Source organism: Dendropsophus ebraccatus, chromosome 2 (genome assembly GCF_027789765.1).
Source record: "Dendropsophus ebraccatus isolate aDenEbr1 chromosome 2, aDenEbr1.pat, whole genome shotgun sequence".
Classification (NCBI taxonomy): Eukaryota; Metazoa; Chordata; class Amphibia; order Anura; family Hylidae; genus Dendropsophus; species Dendropsophus ebraccatus.
This window is the reverse complement of record NC_091455.1, coordinates 188,516,293-188,538,539: the sequence shown is the minus strand read 5'-3', so window position 1 is coordinate 188,538,539 and position 22,247 is coordinate 188,516,293. Positions and strand designations below refer to the sequence as shown.

The 22,247-nt window shown below is 45.3% G+C and overlaps 2 protein-coding genes and 1 long non-coding RNA gene across 6 annotated transcripts in view; 2 read left to right on the top strand and 1 right to left on the bottom strand.

Moving 5' to 3' along the window:
* The window catches only part of DYNC2I1 (dynein 2 intermediate chain 1), a 46,562-nt gene extending 43,624 nt beyond the window's left edge, over window positions 1-2,938 (bottom strand). For both annotated transcript variants that reach the window (XM_069958907.1, XM_069958908.1), the window contains exon 1: window positions 2,776-2,938. In XM_069958907.1, the coding sequence (XP_069815008.1) occupies window positions 2,776-2,790 (15 nt within the window). In that variant the 5' untranslated portion in view covers window positions 2,791-2,938. The remainder of the gene's footprint in view (window positions 1-2,775) is intronic.
* Window positions 2,939-6,617: 3,679 nt separating this feature from the next.
* Window positions 6,618-13,747, top strand: LOC138783777 (uncharacterized). The gene is made up of 2 exons (XR_011361741.1): window positions 6,618-11,544; window positions 11,626-13,747. It is a non-coding gene; the product is annotated as an uncharacterized lncRNA (long non-coding RNA).
* Window positions 13,748-15,354: 1,607 nt separating this feature from the next.
* Window positions 15,355-22,247, top strand: part of ESYT2 (extended synaptotagmin 2) — an 88,901-nt gene continuing 82,008 nt past the window's right edge. For 2 of the 3 annotated variants that reach the window (XM_069958906.1, XM_069958905.1), the window contains exon 1: window positions 15,356-15,825. In XM_069958906.1, coding sequence (XP_069815007.1) covers window positions 15,508-15,825 — 318 coding nt within the window. In that variant the 5' untranslated portion in view covers window positions 15,356-15,507. Of the gene's footprint in view, window positions 15,826-22,247 lie in introns of all 3 variants that reach the window. The other variant, XM_069958904.1, reaches the window with a different exon arrangement.

Below are 22,247 nucleotides of genomic sequence, written 5' to 3'. Positions count from 1 at the left end.
GGCTTGTGCCTAAGCATTAGGCTTGCCTCTCCGTTCATCCTCCCCACCCTCCTCATCATTAGGAATGCCACTGGAACATTTTCTCCATGCTGAACAGTGCACAGGTCCTTAACGATCCAGCCCATGTGCCGGGCTGCCACAGGTGGGGAATAGGAGGCAATCTGCCTGGAGCATTCCTAATGATGGGGAGGGCGGGAAGGAGGGACGGAGGGGTGGTGCAAAGTTAGGGCACAGATACGCCCGTTGGGCACGGGGATTCAAGTTTAAGGGCACAAACACACACACCGTATACGCTGCGTATTTAGTGCTGCGATACGCAGCAAATACGCAGCAGATTAGATCTAAATAACTGAACACAGCATCGTATCTGCTGCATATACGGTGTGTGTGTTTGTACCCTAAAACAATAACTGCATCACCTGCCGAACGGACTCCAGGACAGATCTTGGATTAAAAGCAGCTATCCGAAGGTACAAGTGGTTTGGGGGGGTCAGATTGTGGGTACAGAGTCGCTTTAATCTATATAACTTTCTGACACCAGTTGTACCCCCTAATGTTTTTTTTTTTATAAATTATGCTCACAGAAAGCTGGGATGATTCACATAGGTCAGAAGAAAACCAAGTTACGGCAGATACCATAGAAGAAAAGTTTTCCTAACCCTAAATGAATGTCTTAGGTGCCATCTGCCAGCATGGGAAGGATAAGCTGCTGCGGCCGCTCCAGTCTCTTATGCTGCACATAATCTCTGCTATACACCCTGTTATTTGCTGCTCACATTTTATATGTAGAGAAACTAAATGGCGGGATAATCATCATCCCAGGACATGACGGTAAATGCACTTACACTAAACCAGCCTAAAATACCATGGCCACTTTGTTCCAGAGACAGCACCGCTCTTGTCTCCAGGTCAGGTGTGGGTTTGCAATTAGGCTCCATTCACTTTAATGGAACTGAGTGGCAAAACCTGCACCCAAACTGGAGACAAGAGCGGTGCTGTTTCTGTAACAAAGAATGTTTTTATAACGCTGGATAACCCCTTTAATATTTAAACTAGATGACAAACCACTGGAATCCATTATGCTGTTTGTCCACACACCAGGGAGCCCTGAGGCTAGGTTCACACTGCGTTTTCAGCATCCGTTTAACGCATCCGTTTTTTGAAAAAAACGCATAAAAAACGGATTGCAAAAAACGGATTCATTTGTGTGCATCCGTTTTTCCATTGACTTCCATTATAAAAAAAAAACGGATCCGTTTTTTTTGACGGACCAAAACGGACAAAAAAACGTTGCTGACCCTATTTTTCTGGACGTTAAAAAAAACGGATCCGTTAAACGGATGCTGAAAACGCAGTGTGAACCTAGCCTTACATAGAAGCTGCCGGCAACCACTTGCATTAGGAGCGGATGGGCTGTACTCATGCTGACTCAATGAAGACTCTGGGGGAGATTTATGAAAGGGTGTAAATATACACCTGGTGTAAACTGCCCACAGCAACCAATCACAGCTCCTTTTATATTTTACCAGAGCTGGAAGCTGAGCTGTGATTGGTTGCTGTGAGCAGTTTACACCAGGTGTATATTTACACCCTTTCATAAATCGACCCCCTTGTGTGTTTGAGCATCAATGTGAAATCTATGCTTGAAGATTAACTAGGGTCCTCCTCTCTGTACCCCCATGATCAACTTGGTGGTCCCCATCACTCAATGGGGAGAATGTTCACTGTTATGCCTCATTGACTACCCAAATATCAGTCCACAGACTGCCCCCTTGACAAATGAGCTGTAGTGTCCGCCCCTTCAACAGTCTATGTGCTTATCTAGGTGCCAAAACTAACACATTATAGGGAGTATTACATTTTTTTTTAATCAACTGGAGTCAGAAAGTGCAGGAAATATGTAGTTTACTTTTATTAAGAAATCTCCAGTCTTCCAGGACTTATCAGCTGCTGTATGCCCTGCAGGAAGTGGTGTAGTCTTTCCAGTCTGACACACTGCTCTCTGCTGCCACCTCTGTCCATGTCAGGAACTGTTGAGAGCAATAGCAAATCCCCATGGCAAACCTCTCCTGCTTTTTAGACTGGAGAGAATACACCCCTTCCTGCAGGACATACAGCAGCTGATAAGTAGAGATTTTTTTTTTCATTGAAGTAAATTACAAATCTCTGGCACTAGTTTATTTTAAAAATAAAAATAAACTAAAAATAAAAAATTGCTGGAGTAGACCTTTAACACCAATATCTAGCATCCTGAATCTGTGCAACGACTGCGATGGCGCTGACGTTTTTGGAAAGCGCTACAGGATCTTATTCTCTGTAACATGGATGAGGAACCTTCAGCCCTCCAGCTGTTGCAAAACTACAATTCCCATCATGCCAGGCATGATGGGAGTTGTAGTTTTGCAACAGCTGGAGGGCTGAAGGTTCCCCATCCCTGCTGAGGGGCCATAACATGAACATGACTGTCAATCACCTGGTCACACTGCATCACATGACTGTCAATCACCTGGTCACACTGCATCACGTGACCCCACTGCATCAAATCAGTCAACCACATGGTCACGTGACCCAATGTGACACATTAGTCATAGAAAACCCACATTTGGTAGGTAACAGATATCCTGGAAACTGAATAATATCGCCCTAGGCAACATTCTTCACGTAGACCGTAGTGACCCAGTGGCGCCACCTGTGGTGGAACTACAAGTCACAGGACGACTTATCCAGAGCATGAGATAACATACAGCTACGTATATCAGTAAATGTATACTTCACCCTCTCCGGCTGCATGGTCCTACCACCGTCTTCAAACACTCAGCCTGAGCCTGTGCCCCTAGTCCGCTGCGTTACCAAGTAAGACACTCCGTTCTGTTGATTAGATGGGCCGGCGCCATGACACCCAGGCTCCTAGTCACTGCGCATGCGCACAGGCAGCTTCACCAAGGCAACGGCGGCGTCACCCTACCTGGCAACTGCAGCCGGGAACGCGCCCTGCGAGTTTCTGCGCGTGTGCGCGGATGTTTACATTCCAGTGCGCATGCGTATTAATTAAGCGTCTTCTAGATGAGAAAACTAAATGCAGACCGTATTCCTAGTGCTTAGAAGACGCTTTCTCATCCAATACACTTGCTTCATCTAAACTATGATAAGAGTTTTCCTTTTACAGTTTCTATGAGAAACTCCTATCCAAGACTGAAGCAGTGACAAAGTTATAGGATCAACACAGAGGATGCCACCCTATTACATAGGAGAGCCATTCTATACCCTGTCTCTATAAGGGGGATATCTCTGGCTAGGGCAGAGTATACCAGGGCATGCAATGGCTTAGGTGATATATAGTAAATTACCTTTTACCTAGGGCACTGTATATCAGGACCCTCTGGCTGAGCACTGTATATGAGGACCCACTATCCGGGCACTGTGTATGAGGACCCTCTGGCCGAGCACTGTGTATGAGGACCCTCTGGCCGAGCACTGTGTATGAGGACCCTCTGGCCGAGCACTGTATATGAAGACCCTCTGGCCGAGCACTGTGTATGAGGACCCTCTGGCCGAGCACTGTGTATGAGGACCCTCTGGCTGAGCACTGTATATGAGGACCCTCTGGCCGAGCACTGTGTATGAGGACCCTCTGGCCGAGCACTGTATATGAGGACCCTCTGGCCGAGCACTGTGTATGAGGACCCTCTGGCCGAGCACTGTGTATGAGGACCCTCTGGCCGAGCACTGTGTATGAGGACCCTCTGGCCGAGCACTGTATATGAGGACCCTCTGGCCGAGCACTGTGTATGAGGACCCTCTGGCCGAGCACTGTATATGAAGACCCTCTGGCCGAACACTGTATATGAGGACCGTCTTTGCGAGCACTGTAAATGAGGACCCTCTGTCCGAGCACTGTGTATGAGGACCGTCTTTGCGAGCACTGTAAATGAGGACCCTCTGGCCAAGTACTGTAAATGAGGACCCTCTGGCCGAGCACTGTATATGAGGACCCACTATCCAGGCACTGTATATGAGGACTCTCTGGCTGACCACAGTATATGAGCACCCTCTAGCCGAGCACTGTATATAAGGACTCTCTGGCTGACCACCGTATATGAGCACCCTCTAGCCGAGCACTGTATATGAGAACCCTCTGGCCGAGCACTGTATATGAGAACCCTCTGGCCGAGCACTGTATATGAGGACCCTCTAGATGAGCACTGTATATGAGGACCCTCTATCCGAGCACTGTGTAGGATGACTCTCTCGCTAAGCACTGTATATAAGGACCCTCTGGCCGAGCACAGTATATAAGGACCCTCTCGCCAAGCACTGTATATTAGGACCCTCTGGCCAATCACTGTATATGAGGACCCTCTGGCCAAGCACTGTATATGAGGACTTTCTGGCTAAGCAGTGTATATAAGAACCCTATGGGTGAGCACTGTATATGAGGACCCTCTGGCCAAGCACTGTATACGAGAACCCTGTGTCCGAGAACTGTGTATAAGGACCCTCTGGCCGAGCACTGTGTATGAGGACCCTCTGGCCGAGCACTGTATATGAGGACCCTCTGTCCGAGCACTGTGTATGAGGACCCTCTGGCCGAGCACTGTATATGAGGATCCTTTATTCAAGCATTGTGTATGAGGACCCTCTGGCTGAGCACTCTATATGAGGACCCTCTATTCGAGCACTGTATATGAAGACCCTCTGTCCGAGCACTGTGTATGAGGACCCTCTGTCCGAGCACTGTGTATGAGGACCCTCTATCCGACCTCTGTGTATGAGGACCCTCTGGCCGAGCACTGTATATGAGGACCCTCTATCCGAGCACTGTGTATGAGGACCCTCTATCCGAGCTCTGTGTATGAGGACCCTCTGGCCGAGCACTATATATGAGGACCCTCTATCCGAGCACTGTTTATGAGGACCCTCTGGCCAAAGTATATGAAGAGCCTCTAGCTGGAAAAATACATGAACAGCCTCTGGATGGGGCATTGCATATGGAAGTTTTCTCTCTCTCTGTGCACTATATATGAAGAGACTTTGGGGTACTCAATATAGGGACACTTTAGCTGGGGCACTGTAAATAGGGAGCCACTGGCTTCTTCATATATATGAGGACCCTCTGGCAGGAGCACTGTACTCTATATGGACACCCTCTGGATGGCATGCTGTATATGACAATCCTATGGCAGGGGCACCATGTATGAGGACCCTCTGGCTGGTATGCTGTATGTGAGGAGCCTCTTGCTGGGGCACCAGATATAAAGGCCAACTGACTGAAGCACTGAATAAAAGGACCCTCTGGCTGCAGCGCTGTATTAAAGGGCCCTTTGGCTGGGGTACTGTATATAGGGACTCTCATACATATTTAAGACTTTCTAAAAGTATTTCAGGCTTGAGATGGCTGACCACAGATTTTGATTCCATTACATAGGATCTGTAGATGCAGTGTAGGCCTAAAGAGGCATTGCCATCTTAGAGATTTATGCCCTTCCCATACCCCTCCTACCTGGATATTTCCTTTCACAGCTGTTCACATGCTTCTTTCCAAAACTTTCATAGAACTCAATTGAGTGGGGTGGTGGGTAGAATGCAGTCAGGAGTCTACCCTCTATTGGTAGTACCAGCTGTACTGCCCTGATGGCAATGCTGCACCTCCACCCACTGGGGTTAAAGGGGTGCTCCGGCAGAAACTTTTTCTCTTTCAAATCAACTGGTTTCAGAAAGTTATATATATTTGTCATTTACTTTTATTTAAAAATCTCCAGTCCTGCAGGAAGTGGTGTATTCTTTCCAGTCTGACCCTTTCTGCTGCCACATCTGTCTATGGGTATGTGCACACTGAGGAATTCAGGCGGAACCTCCGTTGCAGAATTCTCAGCTTGATCTTGATCAGAACATGATCATTCTTTGGACGGATGAAAGAATCTGCCTGTGCATAGAGTGGAGTCAAGAATGGAATGGAGTCAAGCAGGCACGAGCTGAGAATTCCGCGATGGAGGTTCCGTCTGAATCCCTCAGTGTGCACATACCCTATGTCAGGAATTGTCCAGAGCAGGAGAGGTTTTCTGTGGGCACTTGCTACTGCTCTGGACAGTTCTTGACACACTCAGAAGTGGCAGCAGAGAGCACTGTGTCAGAAGGGAAAGAATACACCACTTCCTGTAGGACATACAGCAGCTGATAAGTACTGGAAGATAGGAGATTTTTTAAATAGAAGTAAATTAAAGATCTATATAACTCTCTGAAACCAGTTGATTTAAAAGAAAAAGATTAAAGCACAGCAGCACAGGATGCACATATCATGTTCACCACTATATTACATGACAGCTTCTAAAAACAAATACTGTATTCTAGTTGGTTACCAAGTGCAATACCCTTGCTTATCTGTTTTGCCATAAAAAAATATCATGACGCCATGGTCATGCCTTCTCATGACTTCTCATTTTCTGTGTAGACGTGTAAGTAGTTAAAAAGTGAATTGACTACATTGACCTGAAGTGTGTAACTGCTGACAAGAGTTTCGGCCTTATCTGAATGTCTAGAGAAGTTCATTGCAGGTCATAGCCTTCCTCTATCACCCAGTAAAGCAATGCTGTATTACCATCTCTGATTTCAGACTGATAAGGCCAGCGATACGATTTTACCTACCTGCACCGTACCTGTATGACTACACATATATATAGGCCTCTTGCTCAGAAGCTCCAGCACATTAGAGAGTCCCTGATAGGGTTAACTTATAGTTGGACCATTTCTTACCTTGGAAAACTTCTGATATGACACTAGAAAGAATGTTTTGTCTCAAGAACTATTTCCCTCAGAGACATGTTTATCAGCGTCCAAGGCCGTTCTCAGAGGAAAGCTGACTGTCTGTTACAGTGGGAATAATGTTAAAGTATCATTGCACAGAATGTATTGTTCTAACCTTTTTGAATAATAATAATGAATACTAATATAGATGCCAGAACAGCATGACTGAATATCTAAATCACTAGCACCGCCTCATCTATGTCTTATTAGCATTTGTTACCACCCTATATTTTATCTGTCTATAAAATGTGATGACCATAATAAAACTTGGGCCATTTCTCCAGGCTTATAATCATGATACATTGTCTTATCTGTGTCCATGACGTATAAGTAACGAGCTGGTAATACTGCAGGATTCCAACTCTAGATATAATTAAAAAACCATCCTTTACCTGGGTTTTTGGCTTCTCTCCATAGAGAGAGGTCAACATATAAATTTAACCTTAACATTTGGCGTCCGAACTGGGACTCAGCCTCTTGCAAACTAGAACGCAGACAGACGGGATGTGGTGATTTATCCGTCATCGGACGCGCAGATATAACTGGCCAGGTAAGAAAGACTTTCCTTTCTTACGTACTATCTGTGCCTCAGGGGAACGGATCTAATCAGATTCCCGTCACACCTGCGTTCTCTATATATGTTTGTAAAGCTGAGTCTAATTGTTAGACAAAGAACTCTGTAACCCAGGATAGGACAAGGTTAAAGTGCTGCATTGCCGTCGCAAACTGTTGTGTGATTGAGATAAGCTGTTGCTGTATTTATGCTGAATTAAGAAAAGGGATTGCCGAACTTATTCACTTCTGCGTCCTTACGGGGAGGCTGTGATTAATTCTTAACCCTTGTAATACAGCATGGCATCGAGAACAGCTGCAAGGTCACAGACAGCAGGCGCATAACTTTTGGAGTGAACGGGTTCCTGATAAGTGATATCTGTCTCGAGCAGCGGGAACAATACTTGTATTGATCCCATTATTTGTGCTTGTACTGTGGTAGAGAGCAGGTCAGAAGATCTGTGACTTACCCCCTTGCCCCCTAGGAGGAATTAGCAACGAGGGACAGTAGGTTGCTGTAGTGCGTCGCCATAGTGTGTCACTGTGACGGCTGGGCCTATAGCAAGGTTGCTGTAGTGCGTCGCCATAGTGTGTCACTGTGACGGCTGGGCCTATAGCGGCTGTGCTTGTTAAAACCTAAGGTTTAGGTTTCGTTCCCCAATACGCTACCTAGGGATTAGCTGAGCAAGGATGAGACAGTTATTCTCTAAAAAAAGGGATCCCCAGTCTCCACAAGAAGTTTATGTGAAGCTGATGTGAAGCTAAGGAAGATAGCGATGGGCATGTAAAGATGCAGTGCAAGATCTAGAACAGATCTTTAGGAGGTTTGATATGAAGGCAGATACATGCCTTAGCCCCACCAACCTCTGGCTCTCTGACCAACACCTGGGAAACCCCTTACACTCCTGTGCACACTTATTTTTGCCTTGTGGGTAGGTAACCAGACCTACATGTAACATGCAGGGCAAATGGGTCCTTGGAATTTCCAGGAACCTTGGGGGTTAATCGAAGTACTATCCCTAAGGGGGAATCAAGGATTAGAGTTCTAAGAGGGGAGGGTGTGGAGTAGATAGATGAGAGCCAGAGGGTCAGACAGAAGGAAAACATTCAGGATAATGGGTGGGAAGCACAGGTCCAGCTGGGTGGACATGTCATGTGCCGGTGACCAACAATATCTAGATAAGACAGAATATTGTAGTGTGTGTGGCAGACCCAAGCCACATCATTATGTTACACCATTGTACCCAGTTTATATCTGTATACAAACCCCAGATCCTGCGAAAAGCCAACCTACGTCCAATGGTGGCGTATAGACCCTTTGTTCTGCAGGAATCTTCCCCTTGGTCGGCTGTTGAAGTAGTTACCTTGATTTAAAGTGCCCCTTACCTGATAGTAAGACCAATGCCTTTGTGGAGGTGGGCAGCCTAACCTCAAATAGTGTACAGTGCCATATAAGTGTCTAAGTACAAAGCCACGTACTCAGACAAGGAGAACAGTCCAGCTCATTGCTAGATACAGTACTGAGAGAGCTGAAGAGGTTAATTAATGCTGCGTAGTGAAGCAGCATACAAAGTACATAATGTGTGTTATTTGTTATGTTTTGTACAAGGCCATCAACCAGCTCTGAGGGCTGCAGATCACATGCAAGCAGCATTAGAAAAAAAAAAAAAAAAAGAATCAGAGCTGTTAGTGTAATGTAATGTACGCTCCTACATTATACTGTATTTCAGCCAGTCTTACTAAGCTGGTGTTCCCCTTTAGAAGTATGTTACGTGTTACAAAATGTTGATCATTTTCTGTTGTCCCGACCGTGGAACATTTGCTTATTTAGCTACGCCACTTTTCTGTAATCAGCCCTCAAAGATGGCGACGGAAAGCCAAACACTCCCCATATCATCCACGTCTCCATTATAATTGTGACGTCTCAAAACCATGCCCTAAGCCAACACCCCTATATCCGGTTATCTAGTCCGGTGGCCATTTTAACTCCTGGCATTTCTGTCCTCCGCCCATACTGCTTAGTGTCACTGAGGGGGCGGGCACAGGACTCTCCGATAGAGTCTAACAACTGTTTTGCACATTTATTAATGAATATTATTACCTGATGGTAAAGAAAGTTAGACAAAGGTTTGTTGGAGGGAAAAGCAATGAGACTGTTTGAAGGAGCTGGGTCTATTAGACCTATTAGTGTATAAGATTGTTATACGGAAGTGTCAGTAGGAGTCAGAGAGAAAAAGTACGTTTTATTAGGAATGTCAAGAGAAAAGTGATAATTGGTAAAGATCAAACGCAGAATTTTGTGCACTTATTAAGAACCCAATGGTATAAGGAGCCTGTAGTAACTTATTACTGTAACTTACACATTTGTATTTAAAAAGTATTTTGTAGGTATATATATGTATCCCAATATATATTGTAAACAGATTTTCTTTAAGTGTGTGTCCCCAACGTATGATATTTCAAAGAAGAAGTAGTTTACTACAGTAAAATATATATATATTTCTATGTAACTTTATTTTACAAGTGTTTATATATATATATGTGTACATATGTGTACACATCTATCCTAATAAGTTCTACGCAAATTGTTTTTTTTTCCTACTAAGTAATAAGTATGTGTGTCACTGTCCAAGGTTACAGTCTGGTGCATAAGAGCACAGCGCTGATATCTTCTGTAACTTCAAGGATGTTAAAAAAAAAAAAAAAAAAAAAAAAAAAAAAAAAAAAAAAAAAAAAGAAAAAAAAAAAAAAACTTCCAAGAAATTTTAACTCTTGTATCTATGATTTTACTGCTCACTGCTCAAGGTTAGAAGTGAGGTACAGAGCGTTCTGTTTACTGATAAGAGCAGCGTATTGAAGGAATATTCATTTCAGCGAATTCATTTAATTTTTTTTAATGTTTTTATTTTTAGGGGTAACAGTTTTGTGATGATTATAGCAAACTTAGCTCATGAATATATATGTATTTTTATCCCTAGTAAAAACCAAACCCATGTCCATGGCTCCAGTCTGCACTCCTTATGCCCCCCCAATATATATATATTTTGTGTTAAGTGCATTGAATCCAGCATCTCTGTTGCCTCTTGATGTAGATTCAAATGGGGGAGGGGATGGAGGTGAATGGAAATGGGAGTAGCCAATTTTGCCATTTTGATGGAGTAGCCAATTTTGATGTTTTAAATTTTTTTAAACACCGTACAAATTTTTTATTTTTGAATAAGGATGTTTTTGTTACTTATTGTGTTTGATATTTTAAATTGTGAAAGATGAAAATGTAATTGAAAGCCCAAATATTAATGAAAGTTTAAAAGTTTTCATTGTAGATTATCCCAGACTTTTCAAAGACGGATGACACAAGACGCAAGGATATATGGTGACCGCCATGCAGCGTGACGTTCCACTGCAGAAACCGCTCCTGCTATAAGCTGGAGGTGAGGACAATCACTGAGACATGTAGGATGGTTGAAGGTAACTGTGCAGATGTCTATATGAAGCCCACCATTATGGGTTAATTGGCAAATTAGAGATTTGTTTGGTCCCTGGGCTTACCAAAAACACTTGTAAAAAATAAAAAAAATAAAAAAAACTGTTCAAAGAAGAAGAAAAGCTGCCATAGAGTGGCTGACGCAACGTTCACGCAGACAAACCCTGATGCCAAAAAGGGTGATGGATGATGGATAAAGCTGGTGATGCGGTGGTTTCTGTGCTCTTCCCAAGGTAACAGCATACAAAGCGTACAAGGGATGGGGAGATGTTTCCGGTCTCTTCCTGAGGTAACCGTACATAGTGTACAGGTGGAGGAGGAGATGTGGATCTGTTTGTTTTTAAGTCTTTTCCAGAGACAATCAGCAACAAGCTGTGAGACCAGCGGATGGAGAAGAGGTACTGGGTAAAGATGGCAGTCAGACAGTAAGTAACTGTGTTTGCCGCCTGCCTTGTATCCCACTGTAAGTTATCTGACAAAACCAGCAGAAGGAAGCCATGTGTAATGTGGTGTAGTATCCTCACATTGGGCGGCCCAGGGGACAACAAATATAGCAGAGAGGGTTGTGTAGGGCTGTATTATCTACACCTGTCATAACCTACTGTAAGTAACACCGTAAAGTGCCTGTCTGCATAGTCTGTCATCTTCCTGCCTGTTTTAGGGAATGTAAGTGGACGTCATCCACCTGCCACAGGTGGCCTATATAGGTATGTCCTTACAGGTGGTATATATAGGTGTGTCCTTACAGGTGGTATATATAGGTATGTCCTTACAGGTGGCCTATATAGGTATGTCCTTGTCTGTATTGGTGTCTTCTTTACAGGTCAGCCAAAACTATGGGAGACAACAAAGCCAATGTCTGAGGTGATACTAGTGGCCTTAAAAGAAGCGATATAACTGAGGCCAAGAGTCCAAGTGTCTGTAAAGAGGCCTGTCAGTCAAAAGATAGGTTTAAGGATAAAGGATCCATACCAATGCTACTATTACAAAAAGGATCATATGATACATATTATTCTCATAAAAAGGCTTTGAAACCTTAGGTGATGTATCGTTTACACTTTGCTGTTATTTCTATGGTGGTTATCTTATGTGTAATATATGATGATCTCAGTCAGACAAGAGACAATTCAGTAGGATCCAAATATTATATCGGTAATAAGCGCCCAGTCACTTCATATTATTGGTGTATGTATAATACTATATGATTATGTACAGGAAGAGATGTGACCATGCGACCAGTCATTAGTCCTGTGTGATCTAATCATAAAGACGTTTTCTAGGTACAAAATGAAGTAAAAAGACTAAAAAGAAGTGGAAATTTTTAGAATCCGGTACTGAAGATTGTGAATTCACTAATTGGTTATTATAAGTGAATCTAGAGGTTACATAGTAGGTCACATTGTGGAGATTTTATTGCATTCACCTGTTATGCTGTTTTTGGTTTATGTGTCAATCAACTTTTTATTTTTGCTTTTGCCATGAGATAAGATTTGTTCACATCTAAACTTTTCTTTTTCAGAAACTTTTTAAAGTTAGTTGTTGTGACTTTCCAATACCTACATGATGCCTAAGTGGTAGAGTCCTTGTGATAGAGTCACATCTGTTATATACAGTGAAGAACTTATCGTCTGATCACTCAGTGTCACAGGGAGACGTAGGAGTGACAGGAGACTAGTTAGGTTCGGGACGGAGGATTGTCTTACCTTTAAAGCAGTCCTACGGTAAAGGGACCTAGAGAAGGGGGCTACATCTGTAGTCAAGATTAGGGACAAATCTTAGGGACAGGAGTGATGAGACAATGAGGTTTTGGTTATTTTGATAAAATCCGGAGAGGTATTTGTCATATACATATATTAGTTTGGGTATTGATAATAAGCTTTTATTTGTTTTGTTGTAACTAAGCTGTATATTGATGTATACTGTACAGACTCACCCATTGTTTAGTATTTTCTTTCGGTTATTGCAGATCTTACTACCACATCTGCTGTAAGTTTGTTCCGCCATCTATAACTTTCAATAAAATGTATGGTACTATTTTTGTCTATCCTATGGTGATGCCCCTAAACTAATGGGAGTCCTTCAGGGTCTCATCCAAGTGGTCTTATGCATAATACTGATCTGTTTTTCAGTAAAAGTGTTCATGTGTATTTTCTTTCGTATAAAACCTCAACAAACAGGAAGAAGCTTCACCCTCATATAAGAGACTAACGTTACTATGCTTTCTTTCTCTTATCGGTTCTCTTGAATCTGTGCCGCCTGGACATTTCTGGAGGTTGGATGCTGTACTAGTACTTGGAGGATGTTTTCACCTGTGGTCCCTTGATCAACCTGCGACTGAGGGTAGAGTCCTTAAAACCTCCGGCTACAACCCAACCACCAGTGATGAACCATATCCATGCTCCACGGATGTCAAATGGGGGAATGATAAGGCCAGCGATACGATTTTACCTACCTGCACCGTACCTGTATGACTACACATATATATAGGCCTCTTGCTCAGAAGCTCCAGCACATTAGAGAGTCCCTGATAGGGTTAACTTATAGTTGGACCATTTCTTACCTTGGAAAACTTCTGATATGACACTAGAAAGAATGTTTTGTCTCAAGAACTATTTCCCTCAGAGACATGTTTATCAGCGTCCAAGGCCGTTCTCAGAGGAAAGCTGACTGTCTGTTACAGTGGGAATAATGTTAAAGTATCATTGCACAGAATGTATTGTTCTAACCTTTTTGAATAATAATAATGAATACTAATATAGATGCCATTGCGCATGACTGAATATCTAAATCACTAGCACCGCCTCATCTATGTCTTATTAGCATTTGTTACCACCCTATATTTTATCTGTCTATAAAATGTGATGACCATAATAAAACTTGGGCCATTTCTCCAGGCTTATAATCATGATACATTGTCTTATCTGTGTCCATGACGTATAAGTAACGAGCTGGTAATACTGCAGGATTCCAACTCTAGATATAATTAAAAAACCATCCTTTACCTGGGTTTTTGGCTTCTCTCCATAGAGAGAGGTCAACATATAAATTTAACCTTAACAAGACCCAATAATACAGTTACAAGCTGCGTGTATGTGAGTTAACCCCCCGGCGGCCGGAGCATACATCCCCTCCTCCCCGCTCCGGCTTGCTTTGGGGGTTTCGCCTGGACGTCCCGCTCAGCCAATCAGTGGAGGTTGTGTGTTTATTATGGGGTTTTTGTATAGTCTCGCCATAGCAGACTATACTCTATTTTGTATAGAGTCGCCATAGCAGGCCGCCTCAATGGGCCTTTAGTGGCTTGGTGCCAAGGGCAACACCAGTGTTATACACCTTTAGCTACAAGTACAATGTATTATGCCTTATCTAAGTGTAATGTATGTGAAAGGTTACACTGGGTTGTCTTTTATAGCAATGTGGTTAGCGATAAGGTAACCATTACACTATTATAAGCACTTGCTGAGCAGTGTATAATAACATGTTTACTTCCTGGTTACACCACTAGATGATACATGTCACTCTAGAAAACTGTGGCTCTCTAACTTTTGCCATTGGCAGTCTGGGCATGCTGGGAGTTGTAGTTTCAGCTGGAGAACTACAGAGTGGAAAAAACCGTTGAACAATTTTTTTTTTCTTTTAAATCCACTGGTGTGCGAAAGTGCTAAAGTAATTTACTTCTATTACAAAATATCCATCAGCTGCTGTATGCCCTGCAGGAAGTGGTGTATTCTTTCCAGTCTGACACAGTGCTCTCTGCTGGCACCTCTGTCCTTATCAAGAACTGTACAGAGCAGAAACAAATCCCCATAGGAAACCTCTCCTGCTTTCCAGACAGGGAAAAAATACACCACTTCCTGCAGGGCATACAGCAGCTGATAAGTATTGAAGGACTGAAGTTTTTTTTTTTTAATAAAAGTAAGTTACAGATCTGAGGCACTTTCTGGCACCAACAGATTTAAAATATATTTTTCACTTGCTGGTGTAACCCTTTTAAGATCACTAGAAATATCTGTACTTGTACTGTCCATTCATAGATTTATACATTGTAATCACAGCCTCCATAAACTTTTTTTCTATATTCATTTTAATATTAATATGTTTATATGTTAATTTATTATAATTTGTTTTATTATATACAATGGGGGGGATTTATCAAACATGGTGTAAAGTGAAACTGGCTCAGTTGCCCCTAGCAACCAATCAGATTCCACTTTTCATGTCTCACAGACTCTTTGGAAAATGAAAGGTGGAATCTGATTGGTTGCTAGGGGCAACTGAGCCAGTTTCACTTTACATAATGTTTGATAAATCTCCCTCTATATATTTATAACAATCCAACATCATCCTTATAATAAAAATAACTTTTTACAGTAGTATCACTATGTTTTTGCTACTATGACATATATTTAAATAAAGTTGTTTGAAAAGAAAAAAAAAAAAAAAAAGCAAAACCCTGCAGCACACATCCTGTAGCTGTGGCAGGCCGGTGGGCGGAGCCGGGCAGGACGGGAGGGGAGGAGCTAAGTCTGCAGTGACCGTGCATGGCAGTGGTCGGGGACAGCTCAGCAGCAGCGGCAGAGGAAGCCAGTGGAGGGCGCAGGGTGGGCGGCGGGGGCTGATGTGGAGCTATCTGCCGGAGGGACGTACACAGCAGTGAGGACATTGTGAGCAGGATGAGCCAGGAGGAGGGCACCCCGGCGGCGGCAGCAGTGCCCCCCGCCATGCCCGCAGACGAGCCCGGCATGATCAGTGTGGATTTTGTAGGACTCTTCTATCAGTTTGCTAAGACTTTCGTGCTGATCTTCCCGGTGTATGTGCTGGGCTACCTGGGGCTGAGCTTCAGCTGGCTGCTCATCGCGCTGCTCTGCCTCATGTGGTTCAGGAAGAATAAGGGGAGTAAGAGCTCCCGGCTGCACCGGGCACTGGCATTCCTGGAGAACGAGGAGAAGGCGGTGAAGCATCACATCAGCCACGCCGACCTGCCCGCCTGGGTGAGTGCCGACACCAACGTGTGGGAGCAGCATGGCGGCGGGATACCTGGTCCAGGTGTATGCCATGGCATGGGTGATGGGACCAGGTGTATGCCACCGCAATGGGTGATGGGACCAGGTGTATGCCACCGCAATGGGTGATGGGACCAGGTGTATGCCATGGCATGGGTAATGGGACCAGGTGTATGCCACCGGCATGTGTGATGGGACCAGGTGTATGCCATGGCATGGGTGATGGGACCAGGTGTATGCCACCGGCATGTGTGATGGGACCAGGTGTATGCCACCGGCATGTGTGATGGGACCAGGTGTATGCCACCGGCATGTGTGATGGGACCAGGTGTATGCCACCGGCATGTGTGATGGGACCAGGTGTATGCCACCGGCATGTGTGATGGGACCAGGTGTATGCCACGGCATGTGTGATGGGACCAGGTGTATGCCACGGCATGGGTGATGGGACCAGGTGTATGCCACGGCATGGGTGATGGGACCAGGTGTATGCCACCGGCATGGGTGATGGGACCAGGTGTATGCCATGGCATGGGTGATGGGACCAGGTGTATGCCATGGCATGGGTGATGGGACCAGGTGTATGCCATGGCATGGGTGATGGGACCAGGCGTATGCCATGGCATGGGTGATGGGACCAGGCGTATGCCATGGCATGGGTGATGGGACCAGGCGTATGCCATGGCATGGGTGATGGGACCAGGTGTATGCCATGGCATGGGTGATGGGACCAGGTGTATGCCACCGGCATGTGTGATGGGACCAGGTGTATGCCACGGCATGGGTGATGGGACCAGATCTATGCCACCGCAATGGGTGACGGGACCAGGTCTATGCCATGGCATGGGTGACGGGACCAGGCGTATGCCATGGCATGGGTGATGGGACCAGGCGTATGCCATGGCATGGGTGATGGGACCAGGCGTATGCCATGGCATGGGTGATGGGACCAGGCGTATGCCACCGGCATGTGTGTCCCTTTGGGTGGATATTGGGCACACAACATCTTCTATACCAGTTGGCTAGGATTGATCTCTTCAGCCAACTTGCGTCTCTACAGCTTTTGCAAGACTACAACTCCCATCATGCCCTGACAGACACAGGCAGCAGGTTAGTGTTCCCTAACTTGTGGCTCTCTAGCACCAATTGAGTAATGGTGCGTTTACACAGAGAGATTTATCTGACAGATTTTTGAAGCCAAAGCCAGGAATGGATTTGAAAACAGGAGAAATCTCACTCTTTCCTTTATGACCTGTTCCTTTTTTATAGTCTGTTCCTGGCTTTGGCTTCAAAAATCTGTCAGATTAATTTCTCTGTGTAAACACACCATAACACTGATCTATAGGCTTTAGCGGTCAGGGCTTGATGAGAGTTGTAGTTTTGCAACTGATGAAGAGCCAAAAGGGGAGCACTGATTCCCATCTGCCGGGGCACCATGGGGGTTGTAGTTTTTCAACAACTGAAGCTTTACAGCTTGGATAACACTGAGTCTTTGGGTTTTAGGGAAAAATGGGGTCTGTAGTTTTGAAACAGTTAAGAGACACTCATCTACAGCTTATGGCTGTCTTGGCTTGTTGGGGGAGTTCCACATGTTGGCAAATATTGATCTAGAGCAGAGGTGTCAAACTCTCATCCCTCCAGCTGTTGCAAAACTACAATTTCCATCATGCCTGGACAGCCAAAGCTTTAGCTTTGGCTGTCCAGGCATGATGGGAATTGTAGTTTTGCAATAGCTGCAGGGCCATGAGTTTGACACCTGTGCTCTGTTGCTGTCAGGGCTTGATGGAGGTTGTGGTTGTCAATCTGTTGCAGAACTACTCCCCCCATCATCCTATCTGTAGATTAGTGTTCCCCAGCTGTTGCAAAACTACAATTTGGGGAACACTGACTTACATGAAATGTTGGGGGTTGTAGTTTTGCAGCAGGTTGCAGGACACTGTAATACCATCTCGCACACTGGCATGGGTGTTGCCATGTTTTTCCTGCTAGTCCGGGTAGGACATCAGTAAAGTATGTTGTCTGTAAGTTATTGGGATAGGATAACGTGTAGTGTGGAATCCTATACTGTGCCCGCTGGTATGCGTGCGATCGATGCCTCGGTCAGATGGCAGCTGGGTCCTAACTATACCAAGTTTAATAGAAAACAACTCCTGGCACCATCTGGTGTTAATAGCGCTCTATGGGATTTCAGCACAAAGTTGCATCATGGCGCTCCTATCCTAGTGCTTTGTTGACTTTGCTGGGAGGAGGTTCTGCAGCAGATCAGTCTGCACTCCTTCCGCCGGTGTGAACTTTTTTTTTTTTTTTTCTTTTTTCCTGATAGCCCAAAATAATCCCTGACCTTACATATTATAAACTAGTTATACAAGTCCGTCATAAACGGCGGGGGGAGGGAAGGGTCTGAGTATTTGCCTGGGGCTTAGCAAACTTCCTTTTTGGCAGTGTGAGGGTTAATTAAGTAAAACCCTTTAAGTGCGAGCATGTGTGGAGGTCCGTCATTGATGAGATGACAGGACCGTGGCGCAGGCGATTCCTGTTCTTGCTGTCATTCGCAGATTGAGCATAAATAGCAATTCCCTATTGCAGTAATCTCTGGCTCAGGGATAGGGAACCTTGGTTCTCCAGCTGCTGCAAAACTACAACTCCCATCATGCATGGACAGCCAGGCGTGATGGGAGTGTTAGTTTTGCAACAGCTGGAGAGCCAAGGTTCCCTACCCCTGCTTTAGCTGTTGCAAAACTACAACTCCCAGCATGCCCTGACAGCCTTCGGCTGTCAGGGCATGCTGGGAGTTGTAGTTTTGCAACTAGGGTTAAAGATCACCACCATCAATACCAATCCATTGTTCTTTATGCCGCTCCTGTATCCTATAAGCGGCGTCTCTGTCTATCATGTAGCTACAGATACTGTACGGGATGGATCAATACTGCAGAGATTACCACAGGCCGCACCGTCAGACACTCTCTGACATCAGCGTCTGCCCTGCTTATGCGGATGGAGGGAGTAGTATTACTGAAATACACAAAGCATGACTCACCGTAACCATAATCTTGCTGGGCTTGTGCCTGAATTCACTCAGTATATATGCGTTGTTTACCAGTTCTTCCCATTGTGTTCCCCCCCCCCCCCCCCATTTTAAGGGGTCAATAGGGAGTCAGAATCCACCAGTCGCTTTGTACATCAATAAAATATCTAGATAAATAGGTAAACGTCACTTCGAAAAGGGGTAGGGAACCTTGGCTCTCCAGCTGTTTTAAAACTACAACTCCCATCATGATAAAGTATTAGCTTTGGCTGTCCAGGCATGATGGGAGTTGTAGTTTTGCAACAGCTGGAGGGCCAAGGTTCCCCTTCCCTGCCTTAGGCCTTGTTCACACATCATAATGCATATTATTCCCCAACACAGGGGTGCAACGCACGTCCTATTGATCTTGGTAGGAGCACATGACGTAGTCCACTCTCAACTGTGCTGCCTATTGCGGATATGCTGAAATAAGGACCATAAACATACAGGGGGAGATTTATCAAACATGGTGTAAAGTGAGACTGGCTCAGTTGCCCCTAGCAACCAATCAGATTCCACCTCTCATTTTCCAAAGAGTCTGTGAGGAATAAAAGGTGGAATCTGGTTGCTAGGGGCAACTGAGCCAGTCTCACTTTAAACCATGTTTGATAAATCTACCCTATCGTGTTTCAGGACCGTATATGATGTCCAAAATCTGCAAAAAATTCATCCATATTGAATTCATATTTTTTGTGCATCAGCAAAAAAGAGGAAGGTAATAGTTAATTAAGTAGGAATAGTTTAAAATGATCGCTTATCCGTATTTTTTGACGGATTTGTGGACGTTACGGATGTTTTCAGCTGTAAAAATTACGGATCCACAAAAATTGCGGACGAACCCATAGACTTCTATAGGAGAGTCTGTGCTGCAATTATGGTCCGTACTAGAGCTTGTCAGTAATTTTTACGATCAGTATATATATGGACAGTGTGAACAGCCCAATTGAAATCCATTTGTCTTAAGTTGCGGATCCACAATTACGGACAAAACTACGGAACGCGTGAATGTCGCATAAGGCTGTGTGCACATGCATCCTTTGTGGAGAAACGTATACACTATCCAGGACTAGGATTTGCCCCATGAATTGGGCTCTTCCACATTCAAAACTGCGACGATATATACAGTAAAAAGAGCAAAAATACACATGTTAAATGGGCACCGTCACTTTAAGCAAAAAAAACAAAACTTTTGTCGTAATGTAGAGACTTGCCCAAAGTTTTGACCCTGAACAATTGGTAGAAGGAGAAGGCTGGAGAAGTGTGTCACATGACCAAGATGGTCTCATAACTAGTCTATGGGATTGTGAGAGTAGGGAGAGAAGTGTTCAGCTCTGCGCTTCTCCTCCTACTCCTTCTAGTGATCTGCCTATAGTGATCAGCTTCTTTCACTACTCTTTCTAGTGATCGGCCTATAGTGATCAGCTTCTCCCCCTGCTGCTCCTAGTGATTGGCCTATAAGGATCCGCTTCTCCCCCTTCTCCTTCTAATGATCAGCCTATAGTGATCGGCTTCTCCCTCTGCTCCTTCTAGTGATCGCCCTATAGTGATCAGCTTCTCCTCCTACTCCTTGTAGTGAATGCCCTATAGTGATCAGCTTCTCCCTCTGTTCTTTCTAGTGATCGGCTTCTCCCCCTGCTCCTTCTATTGATCGGCCTATAGTGATCGGCTTCTCCCCCTGCTCCTTCTAGTGATCGCCCTATAATGATTAGCTTCTCCCCCTGTTCTTTCTAGTGATCGGCCTCTGGTGATCAGCTTCTCCCCCTGGTCCTTCTAGTGATCGTCTTCTCCCCCTGTTCTTTCTAGTGATCAGCCTATGGTGATCGTCTTCTCCCCCTGTTCTTTCTAGTGATCGGCCTATGGTGATCAGCTTCTCCCCCTGCTCCTTCTAGTGATCGGCTTCTCCCCCTGTTCTTTCTAGTGATCGGCCTATGGTGATCGGCTTCTCCCCCTGCTCCTTCTAGTACCCGGCTTAGAGTCTGATTTCTCAGCAGTGACAGAATACAGAGCGCTGTTCTCAGGTTCTTGTATTCTGCAGACTCCACTGATGTCATACAGAGAGGCTGTGAGGAATATGATTTCCCCGCCGCTGCCCTGGTCTATTATTGGCCGCCTCCTGCTTACTAAGGGAGAGCGCTTTCAATAATAGAGGGAATGTCTGGATAGGCGGCAGCCATAGTATGGTGACTCACATTGGGTGGCCTTGGCCTCTGCTCCCAAGTTCACCTATTGTACCAGTCTCCTATAGGGCCGGGAATTCCTGGCTGAGCACCTGGTGATGGGGTGTGACCGGCTATAGGAGAGGACTCTATTGGCAGCAGGGGGAGCAGTCCCTGCCCAGGTATGCCTGTCATGTACTGTAGATAGCTATCTGTGATTGCTAACAGTGCCCTATCACCCAGTTATGGCTGTGTATACAGAGAGGACTGTGTACTGTAACCCCTGAGAATACTCCGATGTATGGCGACCGTATAGAGAGAGGTGGATGTCTGTGCAAGGAGTTCATGCTTCCAGTATGATAAAGTATACCAAGAGGTCTAGGAATGTAGAGACCCTTGTGGGGTGATACTCCTGCGGTGGGGAAACATGGATGAATATATTCAGACCCCAGAGCCGACCCCGCTCCCCCCATACTGTGATCATCATGCAGAGTAGATGTGACTGGCATCAGCACTGCTGAATGGAGCTCAGGAAGCGGCAACATGTGCAGGTGCAGCCTTGTGATATCATGGAGGATTAGAAGACTGGGAGTCTGATCGGCCAAACTGGGATATATGGATCTATGATGCTCTCAGTTGAGGCCAAAACCAGATGTCATGCACTTATCATACCATGCCAGAAACCAGAGCTAGACTAATGGATTCCAGATTAAAGGGGTTCTCTGATCTAATTTACAAACCAACTGCTGCCTGTAAAATAGTAATCTGCAGTGTACTCACTTTAACTAGTGCAGTCTGCCCCAGCCCCTCTGTTTACCTCCTCTGACGCCGCGCTGTCTCTGCTTTCCCCCTCTGACGCCGCGCTGTCTCTGCTTTCCCCCTCTGACGCCGCGCTGTCTCTGCTTTCCCCCTCTGACGCCGCGCTGTCTCTGCTTTCCCCCTCTGACGCCGCGCTGTCTCTGCTTTCCCCCTCTGACGCCGCGCTGTCTCTGCTTTCCCCCTCTGACGCCGCGCTGTCTCTGCTTTCCCCCTCTGACGCCGCGCTGTCTCTGCTTTCCCCCTCTGACGCCGCGCTGTCTCTGCTTTCCCCCTCTGACGCCGCGCTGTCTCTGCCTTCCCCCTCTGACGCCGCGCTGTCTCGGCCTTCCCCCTCTGACGCCGCGCTGTCTCGGCCTTCCCCCTCTGACGCC